Source organism: Chiloscyllium plagiosum, unplaced genomic scaffold (genome assembly GCF_037043375.1).
Source record: "Chiloscyllium plagiosum isolate Xiang-an unplaced genomic scaffold, Cpla_swu_hap1 HiC_scaffold_18, whole genome shotgun sequence".
In the NCBI taxonomy this organism is placed as follows: Eukaryota; Metazoa; Chordata; class Chondrichthyes; order Orectolobiformes; family Hemiscylliidae; genus Chiloscyllium; species Chiloscyllium plagiosum.
This window is the reverse complement of record NW_028270156.1, coordinates 5,389,434-5,417,010: the sequence shown is the minus strand read 5'-3', so window position 1 is coordinate 5,417,010 and position 27,577 is coordinate 5,389,434. Positions and strand designations below refer to the sequence as shown.

The following is a 27,577-nucleotide window of genomic DNA, read 5'->3' as shown; positions in this document are numbered from 1 at the left end:
GTATGCCAGCTGTAAACAGTGACCTTTTTCTTATTGAAGAGGGCTCTAATCTCTGGCGGTATCCAGCCCTCTGCGGGAGGGGGGTTATCCAGCCCCCTCTTGGGTGGGGGGGGGGGGTGGAGGAGAATGGTATCCTCCCCTCTGGGGTGGGGGGGGGGGTTCCAGCCCTCTGGGGGTATCCAGCCCTCCAGTGTGTAAACATATAATTGAAAATCTTGCCATTCCTCCATCCACACAATCTCATTGTGTTTGCTTGAAAAAAAACCACTTAAAGTCTTTTGTCAATAGTCATCAGGACGTTTGCAAAAATACAAATTTAAGAGGAGCGCCAACTTGTTTACTACATTTGGTGGTGAGTGAACTCTGGTAGAGTCATTGCCATTAAGAATGCAGCAGTTAATAATGATTGACAATTAACAGCCAGGCTTTATTTAAATCTTAACCAGGGAGGTTAACTGATTCGATAAGGTTATTGCTCTATAAATAAACCAGCGAATGACTGTCAGCTGTTTGAGTTGAAACCGTGCAGTGTGTATACATGTTCTTTCTGTCTACAAAGACCAGGACTCTGTGTATTTCATGTACAGCTTCCAGCACCTGCAAGGGCACCAAGCTGGGAGCCTGACTGACATTCGAACTGACTAAGGAGAAGCTTGGACAAAAAGTCTTTGCTCTCAACAATACTGGAGTTCTGTACGAGTGTGTGTGTGTCTCCATGGAAACCGTGTTCTCCAACTTCACAGAATCTGGTGTGAGTGGGTATAGAGAAGTAATGTGCATATGGAAGTATTGTTGGACTTTGAGTTGAGCAGATTCCTGTTAGTTACTCCTGTTCTGTGATGTATCATTTCTTTTGTCTGTAGGCTGGATTTCTTCTTCCTCTTAGTGGAGGTATCGATAGCTCAGCTACAGCCTGTATTGTCTATTCCATGTGTCATCAGGTGTGCCTTGCTGCAAGTAATGGAAGTAAGTAGCTATAAAATTACCTGTCGATTATCATAACCCACCTGGTTAACTCATTCTCTTCAGGGAAGGAAATCTGCCATCCTTACCCACTCTGGCCTACAGCTTATTTCACACCCAAACAATATGGTCAACTTTAAACTCTAGGCAACTGGAGCTGGACAATAAACATTGGCCAAGACAGTGACACCGTCACCCCATGAATATCATCACACAAATTAGGAACAGAAGTACCCCATTTGGCCCTTCAAGCCTGCTCCAATACTCAGTAATGCCCACCATTTAAAGTCAGGATTTGCCTGGATGGGTGCAGCTCCAACAACACTTGAGAATTTGACACCTTCCAGGATAAAGGCCACTTGATTGGCACCAGCTCACAGCTGTTCTGTTTGTGTTCCAAATTCCACATTCCCATCCACCCTCAATCAACTTAAACTCTCCTTTAGACAAGACCGTGAGTCTACCTTAGTAATTAAGATACTGAGGAACCTTCCCCAAGCCCCCCACTGTCTTCCGAAGCAGACGGTACCCAAGCCTCTCAACCTGCAGAAAGAAAAGCAATCCTTTTCACCTCTGTCCTCAAAGCGTGACTCCTAGTTTTTAAACTCTGCCCCCGGTTCCTCCTGTAGCAGCTTGAGTCACTGTAATTGCTGGCATGTTGTAATATGGTAAAGTATGATGCCAGTTCATTTTCGGGTCTGTGTACCCTTTTTGTTTCAAGCTGTGGGTTCCATGCTGCGTGAATTCCCAACCAAAAAATCAGCTGCCAACTTGGCACTGACAGCATGTAAATGAAATATCCTTGCTTTGTTAGAGGAAATAAAAATGAATTGTTAGGAGCTCTGTCGGCTGTTCTGTACTTATCAAAGTGGCTGAGTATTGGCAGAGGCTGACCAGTAGAAGGTGGTGTAAAGCAAGGCTGGAGAGCACCGTGTGAAACTGGAGATTAAATAGAATCACAGAATTGTTCAGCATTGAAGGAGGCCATTTGGCCCATTACCACAATCCATATCCAGACACAACATGATTTGGAAGTGCCGGCGTTGGACCAGGGTGCTCAAAGTTAAAAATCTCACACCCGGTTATAGTCCAACAAGTTTATTTGGAAGCAGTAGCTTTCGGAGCGCTGCTCCTTCATCAGGTGGTTGTGGAGTATAAGATTATAAGACCTCCAACCAACACTATACACCAAGTATATTCATGACATTTTCTTCCTCCGACCCATAGCGAGGAGTAATTGAAACAACTACACAGTGCTATCAATGAGTTTCATCCCACCATCAAACTCACCATGGACTAGTCTTTAGCATCTGTCTCATTCTTGGACACACACATCTGTCAAGCAGAGGCTACAGCAACGAATGGACACCACACAACAATCAACAGACAGGAGTGTTCCCTCCAATTGAAGAACACTTCAGTGATCTGGGACACTCTGCCTCGAACCTTGGGTGACTACCCTTCAAGGCAGACTTCAGGACAGGCAACAATGTGAAGTGGCTGAACAGAGACTGATAGCAAAGTTCGGTACCCAGGGGAAGTCCTTAACTGAGACCTTGGGTTCCTCGCTCTCTTTCTCTCACACTCTGTTTTTCTCTCACATGCTAGCTCTCGCTCTCACTTTCTCTCGTGCTCGCTTTCTTAGTCTCAGACTCACTCACTCACATCCTCTCTCAGACCTACACCCCTTTACACTCTCACTCACTCACTCTCAAACATTCATATCCCCCGACATGTGCGCGCACACACATATATAATTTTGTTGGGTGAATTTGTACTTGCAGAATTACATTGTATTTTGCTCAAAAAACTCCATTTAATCTATGTAAGATTCTGTAAATCCCTTTTTGTGAAATAGAATCAGTCTGAACATTGGTGTACAGACTGCCTCACATGGCACCTACTGTTAAAGTCCATTTGAGAATGTAACTTTAAAAACATTTGAGATTTACATATGAAAGAACTGAAACCACGTGGTCATTCTAAGAGGACACACTGAACAAACAATCCAGGTCTTTTTCAAGATATAATTTCAGTTGCATCACACTGTAAACGTTTGCTATAAATTTTGTCTTACAATCTTATACCCCACAACCACCTGATGAAGGAGCAGCGCTCAAAGCTAGTGCTTCCAAATAAACCTGTTGGACTATAACCTGGTGGTGTGATTTTTCACTTCAGACACAAAATAATTGATTTTTTTTTTAAACAATACTTTTCACAATATATTTTTTGACAAAGTAGAAAAGTTAGATTTTTGCACTGAGTGAGGTTTGTCTTAATTTAGCTGTAAATTGATGAGGAATATTTTCAAATAAGGTTAAACAACTTCCAGCAGTTTCCTGGGATGATGTTCCTGACAAACTGCTAGGTTGTGTGTTAAAATGCTCTTGAGGTTTTTCATTCTGTCTGTCCAGATCAGCAGGTAATTGAAGATGCGCGGAGGATAGTGAATGATCCTCAGTATGTCCCCAAGGACCCACGGGAATTTTGTCACCGCATCTTTATCACCTGCTACATGGCGAGTGAGAACTCTTCACAAGACACTTGCAATCGAGCCAAAGAGTTAGCAGAGCAAATCGGCAGGTAAGGCGTTGGTGGAAGCGGGAAATGGGTTAGTTTTGTTATGGCATTTTAGGCACTGGTTCAGTCTTCTCTCTCGTGCTTTCAAATTTATGCAGTGATTTCTAAGATTTCAAACAGGATAGCACGGTGGCTCAGTGGTTAGCACTGCTGCCTCACAGCGCCATGGACCCAGGTTTGATTCCTTCCTCAGATGGCTCTGTATGGAGTTTTCACGTTCTCCCAGTGTCTGTGTGGGTTTCCTCCTGGGAGCTCCAGTTTCCTCCCCCAGTCCAAAGATTCGCCATGCTAAATGGTCCATATTGTCCAGGGATGTGCAGGCTAGGTGGATTAGCAGGGGAGTTGCAGGGTTAGGGGAGTGGGATGGATCTGGGTAGGATGCTCTTTGGAGGGTTTGTGTGGACTGAATGGACTCCCACATTGTAGTGTTTACCCTCTCTATTATGTTCTACTTGAGGTTGTAATTGATGAGATGACACACTTCATAATCCTTATAGTTAACAATGGTTGTTTGGGAGCGAAATTTTAATTCCTCTTACTATTATTTTCATGAATTGTTCAAATGTTATTTTTGGGTAACTTTTCTGACCTATTGTCTTGATTATTGAATTATTAAATGACCAAATTACTTCTCTGGATTGAGGGTTTGTCCGATGAGGAATGATTTAAATAAACTGGATCTTTAATGTCTGGAGTTTAGAAGATTGAGAGGTGATCACATTCAAAGATATAAATTTATTTCAACAATCAACAGGGTAAAGGCAGGAAGGATGTTTTTTCCCCTGAGGGGAGACCGTCTCAGAATATGGAGAAGTGTATTCTGGAATAAAAGGAAGAAGAATTTCTTCACTCAGAAGGTGATGAATCTTTGGGAATCTGTCTCCCAGTGTGCTCTGGAGGATCAGCCATTGAATATGTTTGAGACAGCGATCAATATATTTCTACAGGTTAACAATATGAAGGGGTACAGTGATCATAATTGTATGCATTTTAAGATAGTTACGGAAGAGGAAATGATTGGTCTTCAGGTGAAAGTGCTAAATTGGGGGAACAGCGTTAGGGAGGAACTGGATAAAGTGGACTGGGAATCAGCTGCTTGAAGGTAAATCCACATCTGGCACATAGGAGTCTTTTTAAAGGCCAGTTGGTCAGGATTCAGTTGAGCAAGTTCCTGTGAGGATTAAAGATAAGGATGGCAAAGTTCAGAACCTTGGATGTCAAGAGATTTTGAAAATTTAGTCAAAAAGGAAGGTCATGTAAGATTTAGAAAACTGATATCAGATAAGGCCAATGCAGAGTATAAAGGAAAGAGAAAAATATTTTTAAAATAAATTTGGGGGGGGGCTCGAAGGACATTTCATGGTCCCTTCAAGTAGAATTAAAGAGAATGCCAAAGCAATTTATACTTATGTAAGAAGCAAGAGGGTAATGAGGGAAAGGGTAGGTCTGCTCAAGGACAAAGGAAGGAATTTATGCATGGAGCCAAAGGAGCTGGGTTCGTTCTTTAATGAGTACTCTGCATCAATAGGAGAAGGACATGGATAATGGTTAGATTAGAGAAGGGTTTGCTGATACTGTCAGGCATGTCAGTATTGAGGAGGTTGTGTTGGTATCATGAAAAGCACTAAGGTAAATAAGGCCCCAAGGCCTGATGAGATCTATCCCAGAATACTGAGGAACGCGAGGAAAGAGATTGCTGGGACCTTGACTGAGATCTTTGTATCTACAGGCGAGGTTCCGGAAGACTGAAGAATAGCTAATGTTGATTCTTTTTATTTATCAAATGGAGCAGGGATAATCCAGGAAATTATAGGTTGGTGAGTCTTAAATCAGTGGTAAGGAAATTATTGGAGAAAATACTTGGGACAGAATTTACTTGCATTTAGAGGAGACTGGACTGATTGGAAATAATCAGCATGGCTTTATGCAGGAAGAGGTCTTGTTTTTCTTTTGAGGAAGTGACAGTTGATGAGAGTAATGTAAATGATGTTGTCTACATGGACTTTACTAAAGCATTTAGAGTCATAGAGTCATAGAGAGGTACAGCATGGAAACAGACCCTTTGGTCCAACCCGTCCATGCCGACCAGATGTCCCAACCCAATCTAATCCCATCTGCCAGCATCCGGCCCATATCCCTCCAAACCCTTCCTATTCATATACCCATCCAAGTGCCTCTTAAATGTTGCAATTGTACCAGCCTCCACCACATCCTCTGGCAGCTCATTCCATACACGTACCACCCTCTGCGTGAAAAAGTTGCCCCTTGGGTCTCTTTTATATCTTTCCCCTCTCACCCTAAACCTATGCCCTCTAGTTCTGGACTCCCTGACCCCAGGGAAAAGACTTTGCCTATTTATCCTATACATGTCCCTCATAATTTTATAAACCTCCATAAGGTCACGCCTCAGCTTCCGACGCTCCAGGGAAAACAGCCCCAGCCTGTTCAGCCTCTCCCTGTAGCTCAGATCCTCCAACCCTGGCAACATCCTTGTAAATCTTTTCTGAACCCTTTCAAGTTTCACAACATCATCTTTCCAATAGGAAGGAGACCAGAATTGCACGCAATATTCCAACAGTGGCCTAACCAATGTCCTGTACAGCCGCAACATGACCTCCCAACTCCTGTACTCAATACTCTGACCAATAAAGGAAAGCATACCATACGCCGCCTTCACTATCCTATCTACCTGCGACTCCACTTTCAAGGAGCTATGACCCTGCACTCCAAGGTCTCTTTGTTCAGCAACACTCCCTAGCACCTTACCATTAAGTGAATAAGTCCTGCTAAGATTTACTTTCCCAAAATGCAGCACCTCACATTTATCTGAATTAAACTCCATCTGCCACTCCTCAGCCCATTGGCCCATCTGGTCCAGATCCTGTTGTAATCTGAGGTAACCCTCTTCGCTGTCCACTACACCTCCAATTTTGGTGTCATCTGCAAACTTACTAACTGTACCTCTTATGCTTGCATCCAAATCACATATGCAAATGACAAAAAGTAGAGGGCCCAGCACCAATCCTTGTGGCACTCCACTGGTCACAGGCCTCCAGTCTGAAAAACAACCCTCCACCACCACCCTCTGTCTTCTACCTTTGAGCCAGTTCTGTATCCAAATGGCTAGTTCTCCCTGTATTCCATGAGATCTAACCTTGCTAATCAGTCTCTCATGGGGAACCTTGTCGAACGCCTTACTGAAATTCATATAGATCACACCTATTGCTCTGCCCTCATCAATCCTCTTTGTTACTTCTTCAAAAACCTCAATCAAGTTTGTGGGACATGATTTCCCACGCACAAAACCATGTTGACTATCCCATATCAGTCCTTGCCTTTCCAAATACATGTACATCCTGTCCCTCAGGAATCCCTCCAACAACTTGCCCACCATCGGGGTCAGGCTCACTGGTCTATAGTTCCCTGGCTTGTCCTTCCCACCTTTCTTAAACAGTGGCACCACGTTTGCCAACCTCCAGTCTTCCGGCACCTCACCTGTGACTATCGATGATACAAATTTCTCAGCAAGAGTTCTCGGGTACACCTGATCAGATCCTGGGGATATATCCACCTTTAACCGTTTCAAGACATCCAGCACTTCCTCCTCTGCAATCTGGACATTTTGCAAGATGTTACCATCTATTTCCCTACAGTCTATATCTTCTATATCCTTTTCCATAGTAAATACTCATGCAAAATATTCATTTAGTATCTCCCCCATTTTCTGTGGCTCCACACAAAGGCCGCCTTGCTGATCTTTGAGGGGCTCAATTCTCTCCCTGGTTACCCTTTTGTCCTTAATATATTTGTAAAATCCCTTTGGATTCTCCTTAATTCTATTTGCCAAAGCTATCTCATGTCCCTTTTTTGCCCTCCTGATTTCCCTCTTGAGTAGACTCCTACTTCCTTTATATTCTTCTAAGGATTCACTCGATCTATCCTGTCTGTACCTGACATATGCTTCCTTCTTTTTCTTAACTAAACCCTCAATTTCTTTGGTCATCCAGCATTCCCTATACCTACCAGCCTCTCCTTTCACCCTGACAGGAATATACTTTCTCTGGATTCTTGTTATCTCATTTCTGAAGGCTTCCCATTTTCCAGCCAACCCTTTACCTGCGAACATCTGCCTCCAATCAACTTTTGAAAGTTCTTGCCTTATACCATCAAAATTGGCCTTTCTCCAATTTAGAACTTCAGCATTTAGATCTGGTCTATCCTTTTCCATCACTATTTTAAAACAAATAGAATTATGGTCGCTGGCCCCAAAGTGCTCCCCCACTGACACCTCAGTCACCTGCCCTGCCTTATTTCCCAAGAGCAGGTCAAGTTTTGCACCTTCTCGAGTAGGTACATCCACATACTGAATCAGAAAATTGTCTTGTATGCACTTAAGAAATTCCTCTGAATCTAAACCTTTAACACTATGGCAGTCCCAGTCGATGTTTGGAAAGTTAAAATCCCCTACCATAATCGCCCTATTATTCTTACAGATAGCTGAGATCTCCTTACAAGTTTGTTTCTCAATTTCCCTCTGACTATTGGGGGGTCTATAATACAATCCCAATAAGGTGATCATCCCTTTCTTATTTCTCAGTTCCACCCAAATAATTTCCCTGGATGTGTTATCAGGAATATCCTCCCTTAGCACAACTGTAATGCTATCCCTTCTCAAAAATGCCACTCCCCCTCCTCTCTTGCCTCCCTTTCTATCCTTCCTGTAGCATTTGTATCCTGGAACATTAAGCTGCCAGCTCTGCCCATCCCTGAGCCATGTTTCCGTAATTGCTATGATATCCTAGTCCCATGTTCCTAACCATGCCCTGAGTTCATCTGCCTTCCCTATTAGGCCCCTTGCATTGAAATAAATGCAGTTTAATTTATTAGTCCTACCTTGTCCCTGCCTGCCCTGACTGTTTGACTCACTTCTGTTCTCAGCTGTACCTGTCTCAGATCGATCTCTTTCCTCACTATCTCCCTGGGTCCCACCCCCCTCACCCCCACCCCCACCCCCACCTTACTAGTTTAAATCCTCCCAAGCAGTTCTAGCAATTTCCCTGTCAGTATATTAGTCCCCTTCCAATTTAGGTGCAATCCATCCTTCTTGTACAGGTCACTTCTACCCCCAAAAGAGATTCCAATGATCCAAAAATGTGAATCCTTCTCCCATACACCAGCTCCTCAGCCATGCATTCATCTGCTCTATCCTCCTATTCCTGCCCTCATTAGCTCTTAGCACTGGGAGTAATCCAGATATTACTACCCTTGAGGACCTCCTTTTTAAATTTCTGCCTAACTCTCTGTAATCTCCCTTCAGAATCTCAACCTTTTCCCTTCCAATGTTGTTGGTTCCAATGTGGACAATGACCTCTTGCTGGCCCCTCTCCCCCGTGAGAACATTCTGCACCCTCTCTGAGACATCCTTGATCCTGGCACCAGGGAAACAACACACCATTCTGCTTTTTCTCTGCTGGCCACAGAAACATCTGTCTGTACCTCGGACTACAGAATCCCCTAACACAATTGATCTCTTGGAAACTGACGTACCCCTTGTTGCATTAGAGCCAGTCTCAATACCAGAAACTTCACTGTTTGTGCTACGTTCCCCTGAGAATCCATCACCCCCTACATTTTCCAAAACAGCAAACCTGTTTGAAATGGGTATATCCACAAAAGACTCCTGCCATAGGTGCTGACCTCTCTTACCCTTCCTGGAGTTAACCCATCTATGTGACTGTACCTGAGACTTCCCCCCACTTTCTATAACTGCCATCCATCACATACTGTAGCTGTTGCAAATTCCTCATCGCTTCTATTTGTCTCTCCAACCGATCCACTCGACCTGATCAGATTTGCATCCAAAAGCATTTATGGCAGATATAATCCGCAGTAACCCTTAAACTCTCTAAACTTCCACATCTGACCAGATTTGGAGATGCCGGTGTTGGACTGGGGTGTACAAAGTTAAAAATCACACCACACCAGGTTATAGTCCAACAGATTTAATTGGAAGCACACTAGCTTTCGGAGCGACGCTCCTTCATCCGGTGATTGTCTGATCACCTGATGAAGGAGCGTCACTCCGAAAGCTAGTGTGCTTCCAATTAAACCTGTTGGACTATAACCTGGTGTGGTGTGATTTTTAACTTTATACATCTGACAAGAAGTACATCTCACTGCAAAGGCCATTTTTGCTCCTTCACAATCTACAGACCCAGAAAATAACACCGTCTTATTCCTCTACAAACACTTCCCCAGGTTAAATTAATAGCTGTGGCTTCTATTTTAAGTTTAATCAAAAGACATATCTCCAAAAACATATAATAAAGACTGTACCCACTACTGCATCCTTTCTATTGGACAGACTTAAAACAACAACAAGGTCCCTCATGGGAGGCTGGTCCAAAAGATTAAAGTGCATGGAATCCATGGTAAATTGGCAAGTTGGATACAAAAATAGCTCAGCCATAAAAGACACCGTAGTTGTCAAGGGTTATTTTTCTAATTGTAGGCCTGGTTCATTAGTTTGCAGATGACACGAAAATTGGTGCAGTTGTGGATAGTGAGGACGGTTGTCAAAAGATACAGCAGGATACAGATCAGCTGGAAAGTTGGGTGGAGAAATGGCAGAGTTTAATCTGGACAAGTGTGAGGTGATGTATTTTGGGAGATCAAATGCAAGAGGAAATTATTTGCACTGAAATACAGAGGAACCTTGGGTTGCAAGTCCATAGCTCCCTGACCGTGTGACACACAAGTGGAAAAGGGTGGTAAAGGAGGTGTATTGGCATGTTTGTCTTCATCAGTTTGGGCATTGCATATAAAAGTTGGCAAGAGATGTTGCAGCCATATAAGACTTTGGTTAAGCTACATTTGGAGCACTGTGCACAAATCTGCTTGCAACACTGTAGGAACGATGCAGAGGCTTTGGAGATGGTGCAAAAGAGATTTCTCAGGATATGGCCTGGAGTGGAGTGTATTCGATGGGCCGAATGGCCTGCCTTCCACACCTATTTCTTATGGTGGTCTTATGGTATTAGATGTCAGGAAAAGTTGGACAAACTTTGATTGTTTTTGCAGGAGCGTTGGAGGCTGAGGGGTGACCTGATACAAGTTGACAGAATTGAGAGACATGGATAAGGTAGATAGTCAAAGTCTCTCTTTCCCCAGGGTAGAAATGTCAAATACACCATGTGGCACCATGGCTCAGTGGTTAGCACTGCTGCCTCACAGCACCATGGACCTGAGTTCAATTCCAGCCTCTGGCGACTCTGTCTATCTGTCTGGAGTTTGCACATTCTCCCCATGTCTGCGTGGGTTTCCTTCAGGTGCTCCGGTTTCATCCCACAATCCGAAGATGTGCAGGTTAGGTGAATTGGCCATGCTAAATTGCCCATAGAGTTCAAGGATGTGAAGGTTATGTGCATTAGTCAGGGGTACATATGGGCAATAGGGTAGGGGAATGGGTCTTGGTCAGTTATTCTTTGGAGGGTCAACTGTGGATTTGTTGGGCCGAGGGGCCTGTTTCCACGCTGTTGGCAGTCTATGATTCTATGAAATCCCTAGGGAGCATTGGTTTAAGGTGAGGGTGAGAAAGTTTTAAAGGAGATGATGAGACAAATTTTTTTTTTTCATTGCGGATATCCACAGAACATAACAGAAGGCTTTCTAATTAAATAAACAGGTGATGTTTCCCATAGCCAGTGTATACATGGCTGATGGATTACACAAGCCACAGAATTAATCGTTGGGCTGAAAATCTGTGAGTCACCTGAATCTTCAGATACATGGGGCTCCATGTGTAGACCCTCTACCCCAAGCCCCTGATGGAAAGGATGAGGACGTTTTTGCAAAATTTGTTTGTGGGCTGTGGGCATCGCTGGCTAAGCCAGTTTCTATTACCTTTCCCAATTGCCAAGAAGGCATTTACAAGTCAACCACATTGCTGCGTGAGTCTGGAGTCACATGTTGGTCAGACCAGGTAAGGATGGAAGATTTCCCTCCCTGGAAGGACATTGGCAAACCAGATGGGTTTTTGCAGCAATCAATGCTGCATTATACCATTAGACGAGCATTTTTACTTTGGATTCGATTCAATTCAAATTTTAAGTCCAATGGTGGGATTCAAACTCAGGTCCCCAGAACATTGGCCTGAACTCCTTTGCTAGTCTAGTGGCATTTCCACCATGTCACCATGCCACACGTCATCATTGGAAAGCCCAGTATTAGGGTCTCTGCAGCCCAACGATAGAAGGCATGGTAAAAGGAGGTCTGGGCAGTAGTAGACTTTTAAAAAAAAAAAAATGTATAAGTAAGTCCACCACCTATTTACCAATTCACCCAATTAAACAAATTACAAACACTGCCCCTCAGGAACAGTCTAACAACGACACAACCGAAGAAGGGTTTGGGGGGAGCAAGGGAGTTGAACAGAGCCTTTTTTTTTTGTTTTGTTTTGTTTAAATAACCCACCACCAAGTTAACAGGACACCCAATTAATCAAGATACAAACACTGCATCATCAAGAAAGTAGGGGAGACAAAGGAGGGACTAAATCAAAGTGGCATTGGAGGGAGAGAGAATGCACTCCAGCCCTCATGGTACCCATCTAGAAAGCAGCACTTGGATAGAAACTCTAACCTCAATCATCTATGGGGCTGTTTGGGTTGACCCTCCAAGGGACCTACATAGTTAACAGAGACCAAACAGAACATCAGCCATGATCTAAAATAAAACACGGAATTGTGATGTTGGAACTCTGAAATAGAAAATCAGTTGTGAAGAAGGGTCTCTGGACTCGTAACATTAATTCCACAGATGCTGCCAGACCTCCTGAATTTCTCCAGCAGTTTGTTTTTGTATCAGCCATGATTTCACTGAGTGATAGCATGGGCTGGAAGAGCTGAATTTCCAACTCCTCTATGTTCTGAAAATAAATACTGTGGCTTAATTTTGCTTCAGCCTTGAGTCTGTTTCATGAGAAGTACGATTCACCAGCTTTTAAGGTTTTTAGGAACAAGTTTGAAGAATCTAACAAACAAATATCAACATTGATAAGCATTACTTATAACGCAGTGAATATATTAAACCATCAGCGGGGGGAATTAAACTCTTATTAGTTTCTTCTCATAACTGAGAACTTCACATCACTTCCCTTCGGCAAGAATGTAGTACTGGATCCCTCTTGGTATTTCCATCGGCTCTATTCTCCCTGATTCTTCGGGGCAAGTCCTCCAGAGTCATAGAGATATACAGCACAGAAACAGATTCTTCAGTCCAACACATCCATGCTGACCAGCTGTCCATTTTACAAAAGAAATGCTTTGTACAAGCAAAGTGTTAGGGGTTTAAGAGACCAGCTGCCTTGGTTTGTTTTGTTAAAATATGGTGCTTTTCGTGATTTGATTTGTTTGAATTTTTTCTGTGCATAAGAAAATAATCTGTTGGCCTTGTAAGCAATACTTGAACACATATGAAGACACACTGTCGCTTCAAGGGGCAATGTCAATTATTCAATTATTTTCAGGTTTTTTTTCCTCAGAGTATACTGATACGGCTAAGTGGCTGTGACTGTACGATGCTCTGAAAAGGAATTTGTTCTCTGCTATCTTTCTTGCAGAGAGATTTTGCCAGTTGTACAGAAATGTCTGCTTCAGAAACAGTCGGTAAACATTGAGTCTTTATTTTAAATTAGACAAAAGAAGAATGAGGGGATGGTGTCAGGCTGACACAAACCCAAGGTCCTTGGGATTTCTTACCAACTATTCATGGCTGTTAAGACACCCCTCTGGAGCAGATGGGACCCAAACCTAGACCTCTTGGTTTAGGGGTAGGGGCACTACCATTGCATCACTGAAGCTCCAGTTTCACCTTTTCTGAAAGTCCCTTCACTTAAGCAACCTGAATAATTGAATTGACTTTTTTTTGATTCCAACAATAAGACTGTAAGGAAACAGGAACAGGAGTAGACTGTTTGGACCTTTCCTGATGAAGGGCTTTTGCCCGAAACGTCGATTCTCCTCCTCTGATGCTTCCTCACCTGCTGTGCTTTTCCAGCACCACAGTCTTGACTCCAATCTCCAGCATCTGCAGTACCTACTTCTGCCTGTTTGGCCCATCAAGCCTGCTCCACCATTCAATAGGATCGTGGCTGATCCAATATTCCACACATCCACTTTCCTGCCCTTTCCCTGTAACCCTTGATTTCCCCGACTGATCAAGAATCTACCGCTCTCAGCCTTAAATCTACACAAGGACTCTGCCCTCGCAGTTCTCTGTGGCAAAGAGTTCCAAAGGCTCTCAACCCTTTGAGAGAAAATTCTGCCTCATCTCAGTCTTAAATTGGCACCCCTAAATTCTGAGACTGTGCCCTCTGGTGCCAGACATTCCTAGTGAGGGGAAACTTCCTCTCAGTATTTGCCCTGTCAAGTTCCTTCAGAATCCGCTATGATCTGCTTACTCCACATTCCCACCTCGCTTCACTTGTCCCATCGAATCATGAGAGAGGAACTTTACTGTACACATCTCATGAGGATTGTTTTGCACTGGATAACACTATCCCGATCTTGCTAAGACAGGGTACAATCGGAAGTGACAATAAAGGGAACTATGGGGCTATGAGGGAGAAGCTGGCCAAAGTTCAATGGTGCAATACCTTAGCAGGGATGACAGTGGAGGAACAATGGCGGATATTTCTGTGTATAATGCAGAAGATGCAGGATCAGTTCATTCCAAAAAGGAAGAAAGATCCTAGGAGGAGGCATGGGATGCCGTGGCTGACGAGGGAAGTTAAGAAACATATAAAGTTAAAAGAGAAAAAATATAACATAGCAAAGATAAGTGGGAAAACGGAGGACTGCAAAGCTTTTAAACAACAACAGAGGATTACTAAGAAGGAAATACGCAGAGGAAAAAATGAGGTATGAAGGTAAACTGGCTGAAAATATAAAGGAGGATAGTAAAAGCTTTTTTAGGTATGTGAAAGGCAAAAAAAATGGTTAAGACTAAAATTGGGCCCTTGAAGACAGAAACAGGGGAATATATTACAGGGAACAAAGAAATGGCAGAAGAATTGAATTGGTACTTCAGATCTGTGTTCACTGGGGAAGACACAAGCAACCTCCCTGAGGTAACAGTGGCTGAAGGACCTGAACTGAAGGGAATTTATATTTGCCAGGAATTGGTGTTGGAGAGACTGTTAGGTCTGATGGTTGATAAGTCGCCAGGGCCTGATGGTCTACATCCCAGGGTACTGAAGAAGGTGGCTCGAGAAATCGTGGATGCGTTGGTGATTATTTTCCAGAATTCGATAGATTCGGGATCAGTTCCTGCGGATTGGAGGGTGGCTAATGTTGTACCACTTTTTAAGAAAGGTGGGAGAGAGAAAGCAGGAAATTATAGACCAGTTAGTCTGACCTCAGTGATGGAAAAGATGCTGGAGTCTATTATGAAGGAAGAAATTACGACACATCTGGATAGTAGTAACAGGATAGGTCAGAGTCAGCATGGATTTATGAAGGGGAAATCATGCTTGACTAATCTTCTGGAATTTTTTGAGGATGTAACCCTGAAGATGGACGAGGGAAATCCAGTAGATGTAGTGTACCTGGACTTTCAGAAAGCTTTTGATAAAGTCCCACATTGGAGGTTTGTGAGCAAAATTGGGGCGCATGGTATTGGGGGCAAAGTACTAACTTGGATTGAAAGTTGGTTGGCTGACAGGAAACAAAGAGTAGTGATAATCGGCTCCATTTCGGAACGGCAGGTAGTGACTAGTGAGGTACCGCAGGGATCAGTGTTGGGACCGCAGCTTTTTGCAATATATATTAATGATATAGAAGATGGTATTAGTAATAACATTAGCAAATTTGCTGATGATACTAAGCTGGGTGGCAGGGTGAAATGTGAGGAGGATGTTAGGAGATTACAGGGTGGCCTGGATAGGTTAGGTGAGTGGGCAGATGCATGGCAGATGCAGTTTAATGTGGATAAATGTATGGTTATCCACTTTGGTGGCAAGAACAGGAAGGCAGATTACTACCTAAATGGAATCAATTTAGGTAAAGGGGCAGTACAAAGAGATCTGGGTGTTCTTATACACCAGCCAATGAAGGTAAGCATGCAGGTACAGCAGGTAGTGAAGAAGGCTAATAGCATGCTGGCCTTCATAACAAGAGGGATTGAGTATAGAAGCAAAGAGGTTCTTCTGCAGCTGTACAGGGCCCTGGTGAGACCACACCTGGAGTACTGTGTGCAATTCTGGACTCCAAATTTGAGGAAAGACATTCTGGCTTTTGAGGGAGTGCAGCGTAGGTTCACGAGGTCAATTCCTGGAATGGCGGGACTACCTTACGCTGAAAGACTGGAGCGACTGGGCTTGTATACCATTGAGTTTAGAAGACAGAGGGGATCTGATTGAGATATACAAGATTTTTAAAGGATTGGACACTCTGGCAGCAGGAAACATGTTTCCGCTGATGGGTGAGTGCCGAACCAGAGGACACAGGTTAAAAATACGGGGTAGACCATTTAGGACAGAAATGAGGAGAAACATCTTCACCCAGAGAGTGGTGGCTGTGTGGAATGCTCTGCCCCAGAGGGCAGTGGAGGCCCAGTCTCTGGATTCATTTCAGAAAGAGTTGGATAGAGCTCTCAAGGGTTATGGAGACTTAATCAGGATACTGATTAAGGATGATCAGCCATGATCATATTGAATGGTGGTGTAGGCTGGAAGGGCAGAATGGCCTACTCCTGCACCTATTGTCTATTAATAGTCTGATTTTATCTAATTTCAGTTATCACATAAACTTGAACATCGATTCAGCGGTGAAGGCGATGATGGGAATATTCCGCCTGGTAACCGGTAAATCTCCACAGTTTGCAGCACATGGTGGCAGCAGAAGAGAGAACCTGGCCCTACAGAATTTGCAGGTATGTAGGTGGAATTTCCACTCCATCTTGTGACCTGCATGCTGGGTGAATGTTGTTTGCTTTCTGCAAAAGGCATAGCTATGTAGCGTAAAGAATAATAGTGAGCCCATTCACTAGTCCACATACACTCAATATAACATGTGAAATGATAAAAGAAAGTTCTGACTGTGCTCAGCAGGTCTGGCAGTACTTGTAGAGACAAAAAACCGAGCTAACCTTGTCACTTTTCTGACTGGTGACAATTCTGATAACTAGTCAGTCCAACAGCAAAAGAAACTAGAGTCATGAACATGGCCCAGTCCATCACGCAAACTAGCCTCTCCTCCCGTGGCATCATCTTTACTTCCCATTGCCTTGGGAAAGCAACTAACATAATCAGAGTTAAAAATCACACTACACCAGGTTATAGTCCAACAGGTTTAATTGGAAGCACTAGCTTTCAGAGCGACGCTCCTTCAGGTGTTTGTGGAGAATATAATTGTAAAACACAGAATTTACAGCAAAAGTTTACAGTGTGATGTAACTGAAATTATAAATTGAAAAATACCTTGATTATTTGTTAAGTTTCTCATCCGTTAGAATGACCATGATAGTTTCACTTCTTTCATATGTAAATGACAAAACATTTTTTAAAAGTTACATTCTCAGATTAACTTTAACAATTGGTGTCAGCCCAGATATGTTGAAGGTGTTAGCCCCCCGTGTGCTGCTGTCTGTGCCATAATGTTTAGACTGAGTCTAATGTTAAAAATGAATTAATAGAGTCTTACATGGATTCATGGTGCGTGTGCGTGCGTGTGCGTGTGTGCGTGTGTGTGTGCGTGCGCGTGCGTGTGTGTCATTGTACTTTGCTCAAAACTTGCATGAAGTCTCTGTTAACCCTTTTTTACATTAGAATCAGTCTAAACATTATAGCACAGACAGAGCATACAGAGGGCTAACACCTTCAACATCTTATCTGCGCTGACACCAATTGTTACAGTTAACCTGAGAATATTACTTTAAAAAAGAGTTTTGTGATTTACATATGAAAGAAGTGAAACTATCATGATCATTCTAACAGATGAGAGACTCATCAAACAATCAAGGTATTTTTCAATGTATAATTTCAGTTACATCACACTGTAAACTTTTGCTATAAACTGTGTCTTACAATTGTGTACTCCACAATCACCTGATGAAGGAGCGGCGCTCCAAATGTTATTGGACTATAACCTGATGATGTGTGATTTTTAGCTTTTGTACACCCTAGACCAACACCAGCATCTTCAAATCACAACTTAATCAGAGACCCCTTCCACCACAGTTATACTTTCTTCCACCTTTTTGCATCAGACACAAGATCCAAAAGTTCATTGCACATACAAACAGACTCAGGGACAACTTCTTCCTTGCTGTTATCAGACTTTTGAATGGATCTCTTTAATGTTAATGTTGATCGCTCTCTGCACTTTCTCTGGCAGCTGTAACATTGAACCCTGCACTCTGTTCTGTTACCCTGATGTACTTGTATACTGTGATCTGTTTGCACAGCACATAAGACAACAGTTTTCACTGTACCTCTGTACACATGACAATGATCAATCAAATCAAATCTAGGCAAGAGCTTTTGAAAGCTGATTGGAGGCAGATGTTTGCAGGTAAAGGGACGGCTGGAAAATGGGAAGCCTTCAGAAATGAGATAGCAAGAATCCAGAGAAAGTATATTCCTGTCGGGGTGAAAGGGAAGGCTGGTAACTATCGGGAATGCTGGATTACGAAAGAAATTGAGGGTTTGGTTAAGAAAAAGAAGGAAGCATATGTCAGGTATAGACAGGATAGATCGAGTGAATCCTTAGAGTATAAAGGAAGTAGGAGTATACTTAAGAGGGAAATCAAGAGGGCAAAACGGGGACATGAGATAACGTTGGCAAATCCAATTAAGGAGAATCCAAAGGGGTTTTACAAATATATTAAGGACAAAAGGGTAACTAGGGAGAGAATAGGGCTCCTCGAAGATCAGCAAGGCGGCCTTTGTGTGGAGCCACAGAAAATGGGGAAGATACTGAATGAATATTTTGCATCAGTATTTACTGGAAAATGATATAGAAGATATAGACTGTAGGGAAATAGATGGTGACATCTTGCAAAATGTCCAGATTACAGAGGAGGAAGTGCTGGATGCCTTGAAATATTTAAAGGTGGATAAATCCCCAGGATCTGATCAGGTGTACCGAGAACTGTGGGAAGCTAGAGAAGTGATTGCTGGGCATCTTGCTGAGATACTTGTGCCATCGATAGTCACAGGTGAGGTGCTGGAAGACTGGAGGTTGGCAAACATGGTTCACTGTTTAAGAAAGGTGGTAAAGACAAGCGAGGGAACTATAGACCAGTGAGCCTGACCTCGGTGGTGGGCACGTTGTTGGAGGGAATCCTGAGGGACAGGATGTACATGTATTTGGAAAGGCAAGGACTGATTAGGGGCAGTCAACATGGCTTTGTGCATGGGGAAATCATGTCTCACAAACTTGATTGAGGTTTTTGAAGGAGTAACAAAGAAGATTGAGGGCAGAGCAGTAAATGTGATCTATGTGGACTTCAGTAAGGTGTTCGACAAGGTTCCCCATGGGAGACTGATTAGCAAGGTTAGATCTCATGGAATACAGGGAGAACTAGCCATTTGGATACAGAACTCGCTCAAAGTTAGAAGACAGAGGGTGGTGGTGGAGGGTTGTTTTTCAGACTGGAGACCTGTGACCAGTGGAGTGCCACAAGGATTGGTGCTGGGCTCTCTACTTTTTGTCATTTACATAAATGATTTGACTGCGAGCATAAAAGGTACAGTTAGTAAGTTTGCAGATGACACCAAAATTGGAGGTGTAGTGGACAGCGACGAGGGTTACCTCAGATTACAACAGGATCTGGACCAGATGGGCCAATGAGCTGAGGAGTGGCAGATGGAGTTTAATTCAGATAAATGCAAGACGCTGCATTTTGGGAAAGCAATTCTTAGCAGGACTTATATACTTAATGGTAAAGTCCTAGGGAGTGTTGCTGAACAAAGAGACCTTGGAGTGCAGGTTCATAGCTCTTTGAAAGTGGAGTCGCAGGTAGATAGGATAGTGAAGAAGGCTTTCCTTTATTGGTCAGAGTATTGAGTACAGGGTTGGGAGGTCATGTTGCGGCTGTACAGGACATTGGCTAGGCCACTGTTGGAATATTGCGTGCAATTCTGGTCTCCTTCCTATTGGAAAGATGTTGTGAAACTTGAAAGGGTTTAGAAAAGATTCACAAGGATGTTGCCAGGGTTGGAGGATCTGAGCTACAGGGAGAGGCTGAACAGGCTGGGGCTGTTTTCCCTGGAGCGTCAGAGACTGAGGGGTGATTTTATAGAGGTTTACAAAATTGAGGGGCATGGATAGGATAAATAGACAAAGTCTTTTCCCTGGGGTGGGGGAGTCCAGAGCTAGAGGGCATAGGTTTAGGGTGAGTGGGGAAAGATATAAAAGAGACCTAAGGGGCAACTTTTTCACACAGAGGGTGGTACATCTATGGAATGAGCTGCCAGACAATGTGGTGGAGGCTGGTACAATTGCAATATTTAAGAGGCATTTGGATGGGTATATGAGTAGAAAGGGTTTGGAGGGATATGGGCCGGGTGCTGGTAGGTGGGACTAGATTAGGGTTGGGATATCTGGTCGGCATGGACAGGTTGGACCGAAGGGTCTGTTTCCATGCTGTACATCTCTATGACTCTATGACTCTATTCTTTGACCTGAAATATTAACTTTCGTTGTTTTTCTGCAGATGTTTCCAGCTATTAATATTTTTATTTCAGATTTCCAGTATCTTCAGTCCTGCTTTTTAATGTGTTTATTGAAATCTAGTTTAAGTAGAATTCAAGATCCCCCTCCCCGGCCCTAAATGGAAACCGGCCCTTCGGCCCAACTCGTCCACACCACCCGTCCGAGGAGTAACCCACTCACTCCCATTCCCCTATATTTTCCCTGGACTAATGCACCTAACCTACACATCCCTGAAAAGTATGGGCAATTTCGCATGGCCAATTCACCTGACCAGTACATCTTTGGATCATGGAAGGAAACTGGAGCACCCAGAGGAAACTCACACTCCGCACAGACAGTCGCCCGAGGTGGGAATCAAACCTGGGTCCCTGGTGCTGTGAGGCACTGAGCTACCATGCCGCCCGCTAATTTTCCCTCACTGTCTGCTTTACACTAAAATGTACATCTTTAAAATGAACCAGCATGTGTCCTGCCAGAGTTGGTGAACACTTTGCACCACTCCTGTAAAGGGTTGGACCTGCTGACGTTCCCAGAAGGCAAAATTGCGGCGGTGTTCAAGTCAGTATGTTTTAGAAAGTGACAGTTATAACGGACATCATCACATTAGCTCAGGCTGTTTAATGTTTGTTGAATTGGGATCCTTCTAAGATGATACTTGCAGGAGCTTATGCTTCAGTGAAAAACAAACAAATGGAACAACTATTCCCACTGTTTAATACCGCCCTCGCCTGGCTTTAGAGCAGCTGGTTGACTTCAACTGGTTTCCTGATTTCCTTGTTCCTGATGCTTGACTGTTTAAGCTTCTGCCAAAACATTAGATTCAGACTTCTTGTCACTTACTGATCCACAAAACTGTGTCTCCTTTGCAGTCAGCTATTATGAACTACCTTATCACTGGTGTACATTACTGCTGAGATGTATTGTGAGATTATTTTAATGCTCTCTTTAAATGTATTGCCTGCACCCACACCCACCCCGCCCAACCCCATGGGGTTCACAGCAGATTCAGTTGCGAATATATAACCAAAAGAGAGAATTCCATCAGCAGTACCACAGTCTCACAGGCAGAATCAAGGAGAGTGAGACGGAAAGTGGAGGAAAGATCTTCATGCCCCTGTGCTGGCACAGATATAACCAGTGGATGTGTGATGTTACCACGCCCTCCAGAACGCCACCTGGATTGAGGCACTGGTGGTGTTGAGAAAGGATTGAAAATTAGGCAAAATGAGAAGTTTTGGGAGCTCTCTTCCTCTTTCTCCCCGATCCCAGGGAGTCACAGACTAGGGATAGCATACTCCACCATTGGTGAAATCCTGCTATTTCTTTGTGCAACAGAGTTCCAGGATTTAATGTCTGTCTGCTTTTCCCAGTGTAGATACACAGCCCCCTGCCATAGGGTCATAGAAGTGTACGCCACATTGGCCCATTGAGTCTGTGCCAGTCAAAAACATTCATCTAACTATTATAATCCCATTTTCCAGCCCTTTGGCCTATAGCCTTGTGGCATGGCATCACAAGAGTGAGTCACAACAGTTCTGACACAATGAAACTTGTCACCTCAGCCGTAGGGCTGTTGGTTTGTTACTGATTGAAGAATTGGTGTGAGAGTGGGACATGTGTTAGGGAGATGGCCTAGCATTGCCATTGATATTGCTAAGCTGAAGTTTGACGCTCTTGCCTGACTGATCATTCATCTGGAGATCATATCTCCCTGACCGCGAGGGACCATCTTTCAAACCACAGCCATTTTACTCATGAAAGGAGTTGTCTTCTGGCAAAGCTGTTTGCTGCTCTTTAATGATGAGAGGTTGGGCTTTATACTAAATGGAGTTCCCTGTACTTAAATTTGGGATTTTAATTTTAATATTAGCTGTACTCTTGGAGTAAGAAATTTCCAGCATTTAGAGCTTCAGTCATGAATTTTGCTTTCTTGTGTTTGCCTTCTCCAGGCAAGAATTCGCATGGTCATCGCATATCTCTTTGCTCAGTTATGTTTATGGACTTCTGGAAAACCTGGAAGCTCATTGGTTCTTGGATCAGCCAATGTAGATGAGAGGTGAGCTCACCTGTCCATTTCGCAAAATCGTGGCTTTAGTTGTAGTTTTGTCAAAATGACTCGCTTTCTGTGAATTTGTACTTTTTCCTAAGGTGACCAGCAGCTCACTGTAGTTGAGTGTGAACTCCCTGTAGAGTCTTTCTGTAAGTCTCGTAAGAAATCAACTTGTCCCACAATTTGCAACTTGCTGCAAGTGAAATTATTCAAGATGTACTTGTGGTTGTAAAGGACCTTTTTTAAACCTTGTAAAACACCCCAAAGCACTTCACTGCACCATTTGCCAACAGAGTTTGACCCCGAAGCCATATAAAGAAATACAGGGAAGATGATGAGAAACTTTGCCAATGAGGTAGCTCAAAGGAGCAAAGGGATGCAGGGGCTTGCAGAGCTGGTAGCCTTAGTGGCTGAAGGTGTGGTGGAGACTTTGAACCACCTCTCAGGAATCTGAAATGTTTTGAGTTGTCAAAGCATTTCCTCCTGTATCTGCAGTGGAAAGACACAGGAGGAAATGTTATAGTTGCTGTATTCTACCAGAGGAAGCTGAAACCATCAAAACCTAAACCAGCCAAACTTCCTGTGATCACGTCAATTTGAGTTAGCTGCAATAAGGACACTAAAATTCAATCATTTGAAAGTTTATTCAATTGTAAAATGTAATCAGTTATCCCATTAACAATTGTAAAGCCAATATGTAACTTATTGACCTACATTTGTCCCTGATAAAGGGCTTTTGCCCAAAACGTCGATTTTCCTGTTCCTCTGATACTACCTGACCTGCTGTGCTTTTCCAGCACCACACTCTCGACTTTAATCTCCAGCATCTGCAATTGTCCCAGACTACTCCCTCCACTTGGTCGAACACAAGATCCCCTCAGATGGATAGGCCATCCATCTGGAGAGTCTACCTGAGAGATGTCCAGGAATCTCTGTGGATTCTGCATCTGTACTGTCCTTAAATGCTTACCGTGCACCACTTGCAGCTTAACTGTCTATTGATAGGGTACAGTCTGAATTTTCTGCAGCCTACAGATAAGTCCCTTTTTGTGCAGCACTGTCCTGCCCTTGACCCCTCCCACATTAAGCAGCTTTTTTTTTGTTTAGTCACATCAGTATTCATTGGCTGCCTGTAGCCCTTGGTATTGTCTTGCAGTTCTGATCACCATACTATCAGAAGGACCCATGGAGAGGGTGCAGAGAAGGTTGACCAGGATGTCATCTGGTCTGGAGGGATTTACTTGTGAGGAGAGGCTGGGTAAACTCTGTTTTCACTTGAAAGACAGAGGCTGAGGGGCAACCTGACAGAGCTCTACAAACGTTTGAGAAGTGTAGATAGGGTGGATAGTCAGAGCCGTTTTCCCAGGGTGGAAAGGTCAACCACCAGAGGGCACAGGTTCAAGGTGAGGGAGGGGGAATATTTTTCACTGAGTGCGTGGAACGCACTGCCAGTGAAGGTGGTGGAAACAGGCACGTTTAACAACGTTTAGGGCCTATCTTGATAGACCTATGAAGGGGCGGCAAACAGAGGGATAAAAAGCACATATCGGCAACAAGTAGCGGGTCTAAATAAGAATCAGCACAGGCTTGGTGGGCTGAAGGGTCGGTTCCTGTGCTGTATTGTTGTATTTTCTCCTTCCTCATTCACACTTGGAACATGAGACGCGCGCACACGCACGCACACACCAACCGAGGTGGAAACTCGTCTCACCAATGGTCCAATCTAAGGGTGGCTTGTAAACGTACTCTCCAACCCTCTGACCATGTGTAACCTCTTTTATGTGTCCTAAGCTCCCAGAGATCCTGCCGACCGTGCAGTTTGTTACAGAGAATTGTGAACATTGAGATATTTGGAAGGTTAAAGTTTTATTGAAGCTTGGGCAAGGGAGAGATACTGAGCCATAACGTCCAACAGTAGCAAGAGTGATAGGAGAATGGGGCTCAACACGAGTTGGCAATGAGGGCTGGATGACGTCCCCCTTATGGAGATTGGGAGGTGAGATGTAGGCAGAGAACTAAAGGAGTTCAGGGGTTTCAGCAGTCATTCACGGAGGCAGGGACAGACTCTGAGGTTAACTTAGAGGACGATGACAATGAGGCTGAGTAGAATCGAGGTCAGTTATGGGGCAGATGTATGTAGTAATAATAAACATTCCAAAATAGGAGTAGGCCATTCAGCCCTTTGAGCCTGCTCTGCCATTCCCTAATGTCATGGCTGATCAACTCAGTCCCAAGTTCCTGCTTTCTCCTGACACCCTTTGATCCCTTTACTCCTAAGAACTATATTAGACTTCTTGACAAAATTCAATGTTTTTGCCTCAACTGCTTTCTGTGGTAGACAATTCTACTGGCTAACCACTCTCTCTGGCTGAAGACATTTCTCCTCAACTCAGCCCTAAAGGGCTTTGCATCCTTAGACTGCGATCTCTCGTTCTGGACTCCCCTACCCTGAAAAAAGACGTTGTTTATTTAAGCTATCCATGCCCTACATGATTTTATAAACCCCAATAAGGTCACTTCTCAGCCTCCGATGCTCCGGGGAAAACAGCCCCAGACTATTCAACCTCTCCCAAATCCTCCAACCCTGGCAATATCCTTGTAAATCTTTTCTGAACCCTTTCAAGTTTCACAACATTGGAAGGAGACCAGAATTGCACGCAATATTCCAAAAGTGTCCTAACCAATGTCCTGTATAGCCACAACATGACCTCCCAACTCCTATCTGCAATGCTCTGTCCAATAGAGGAAAGCATACCTTCCTACGTTTACCCTGTCGAGTCCTATAAGAATTTTGCCGTTTTCTGAGGTTCCCCTCATTCTTGTAAACTCTTGTGAATATAGTCCAAATTGATTCAGTGTCTCTTCGTACGTCAGTCCTGCCATCACAGGAACCAGTCTGGTAATGTAAGACCCCAGGCTAATTCTTTGGAGACATTGGTTCATATCCCACCATTGAAGATGGTGAAATTTGAATTCAATAATTTTTTAAAAAGCTGGAATAAAATTAATAACCTGATTGGGCTTTTAAAAAATAAATCTAATGCCCACTAGGGAAAGAAACCGCCATGCCTTACCTGATCTAGCCTACATGTGACTCCAGACCTGTAGCTAGGTGGTTGATTATTTGTGATTTTTATGTATTTTAATACCATTCTTGTTTGGGTTTTGAATTAGTGACACAAAGATTTTCCTGTGTGTCTGAAGGGAATAATAATTACCCTGCTTCAGTCGTCACCGGTGTTTGTTTCAAATAACCATTTGTGAGAGCTAGTTTCCAGCAACAATGGGATTTCTTTACCTTGCAGTCTACCTTGGGACTAAGCAGGGTGAAAAATTGTGCCTCAAGTTTTCTGTTAGAATTTTAGGACTAGGTTCTTTTTGTAGGCTTGGGGGTAAAACCCAAAACTATAGAAAGCGAACCTTTCAGTTTTACTTTAAGTCAAACAGGTGATCTCCAGGCTAGATTTCAGTCTACAATTTGCCTCGTGCAGTGCTAATATTAACTGGGATTGTAATACTCTCAAGTGCCCTCTGGGTGTTTAGGGATAGGCAATAAATACTGCCCTAGCCAGTGATGCCCACATCCCATGGACACCTGACAAAACAATTGCTGAAATTACAAATAGTTGTGTTCAGGTGAAAGTGAGGACTGCAGATGCTGGAGATTAGAGTCTAGATTAGAGTGGTGCTGGAAAATCACAGCAGGTCAGGCAGCATCTGAGGAGCAGGAGAATCAATGTTTCGGGCAGGAGTCCTTCATCAGGAATGTCAGCCTCACAGGGAGTTAACACCTTCAATACACTATCTGAGCTGACATGACACCAATTGTGAAAGTTCACTTGAATGTAACTTTTTAAAAAAAAGTTTTGCGATTTACATGTAAAAGAACTGAAAACAACATGTTCATTCTAAAAGATGAGAGACTTAACAAACAATCCAGTTCTTTTCAATATATAATTTCAGTTACATCACACTGTAAACCTTTGCTATAAATTCTATGTCTTACAACCTTATTCTCCACAATCACCTGATGAAGGAGCAGTGCTGTGAGAGCTAGTACTTCCAAATAACCCTGTTGGACTATAACCTGGTGTTGTGATTTTTAAAAATTTTGTACACCCCAGTCCAACACCGGTGTCTCCAAATCAGGTCCCAATACAAGTAGCATCGCATAAACACCCTTGGCAAAGGTAGGTTATCAAAATGATTTTATTCTCACATGCTATCTTTCTCCAGTCCAGTAGAAAGAAATACTAAAAGAAACAGTCAGCCTCTTCTATTTCTAAGGGGCAGTATAAAACTAATTTTCTGTCTAAGTCTTCACTAGCAGCAGAGAGAGAGAGAGAGAGAGAGAGAGAGAGATCTGCCTATTAACTCCAACAGCCAGCAAACTGCAAAGTCCCTTGGTTCGGCATGAGTCTGATCCCACCCACCCCTGGCAAATGCTTTTGTTGAATTTAAAACAAAAAAACCAAAGCTATTTAGTCTGCTTCGCAGGTGCAGACACCTCAGCACCAGGGTGACAACAGCTCACTGCAAGAGAAACAGGACAGAACATGTATCTCTTAAAGGCACAGTACTGTCATAGTCTCCTTACTTAAGAATATGGTCACATGAGTACCTCTTCAGAGAAGGTTTACACAACTCACTCCTGGGATGAGGGCCTGCCTTACGAAGAAACAAACTAGTTAGGCTTTTGCTGATTGGAGTTTAGAAGAATGAAACATTTTAAGATCCTGTGGGACTCAGCAGGGTAGATGCTGAGTGGATGTTTCCCCTGGAGTTTAAAAATTAGGCATGGTGTGGAGGTGCTGGTGTTGGACTGGGGTGGACAAGGTTACATGACACCAGGTGATAGTCCCAACAGGTTTATTTGAAATTGCAAGCTTTCATGTGATGAAGGAGCAGCACTTTGAAAGCTTGTGATTTCAAATAAAACTGGGCACTAACCTGGTGTCGCAATCAAGTTTTGAGATGAGGAAAGTTTTTTTTGTTTTAAATCCAACTGTTATTAATCTCTGGAATTCTCTTCCCTCGTGAGTGGTGGAGGGAGGGTTGTTGCAACTCTGCCTCGAATTTATTTGAAGTTTTTATTGGATGAGGATTATGGGGAGACAGGAAAGTGGATTTGACAGATTAGCCATAATCTTGTTGAAGGGCAGAACATGCTCAACTGGCTGAAAGGCCTCCTCCTAATTCGTGTGTTCTGGTATTTATTTGTTAAATGTTAAAATAATTAATATAGTGCTTCCCAAATTTTTTCCCA

The 27,577-nt window shown here is 43.3% G+C and overlaps 1 protein-coding gene across 5 annotated transcripts in view; it reads left to right on the top strand.

The window, feature by feature from the left end:
* The window catches only part of nadsyn1 (NAD synthetase 1), a 95,596-nt gene that overhangs the window by 56,521 nt on the left and 11,498 nt on the right, over window positions 1–27,577 (top strand). For all 5 annotated transcript variants that reach the window (XM_043705355.2, XM_087996254.1, XM_087996256.1 and 2 more), the window contains 4 exons: window positions 864–966; window positions 3,381–3,549; window positions 16,341–16,476; window positions 22,211–22,317. In XM_043705355.2, coding sequence (XP_043561290.2) covers window positions 864–966; window positions 3,381–3,549; window positions 16,341–16,476; window positions 22,211–22,317 — 515 coding nt within the window. The remainder of the gene's footprint in view (window positions 1–863; window positions 967–3,380; window positions 3,550–16,340; window positions 16,477–22,210; window positions 22,318–27,577) is intronic.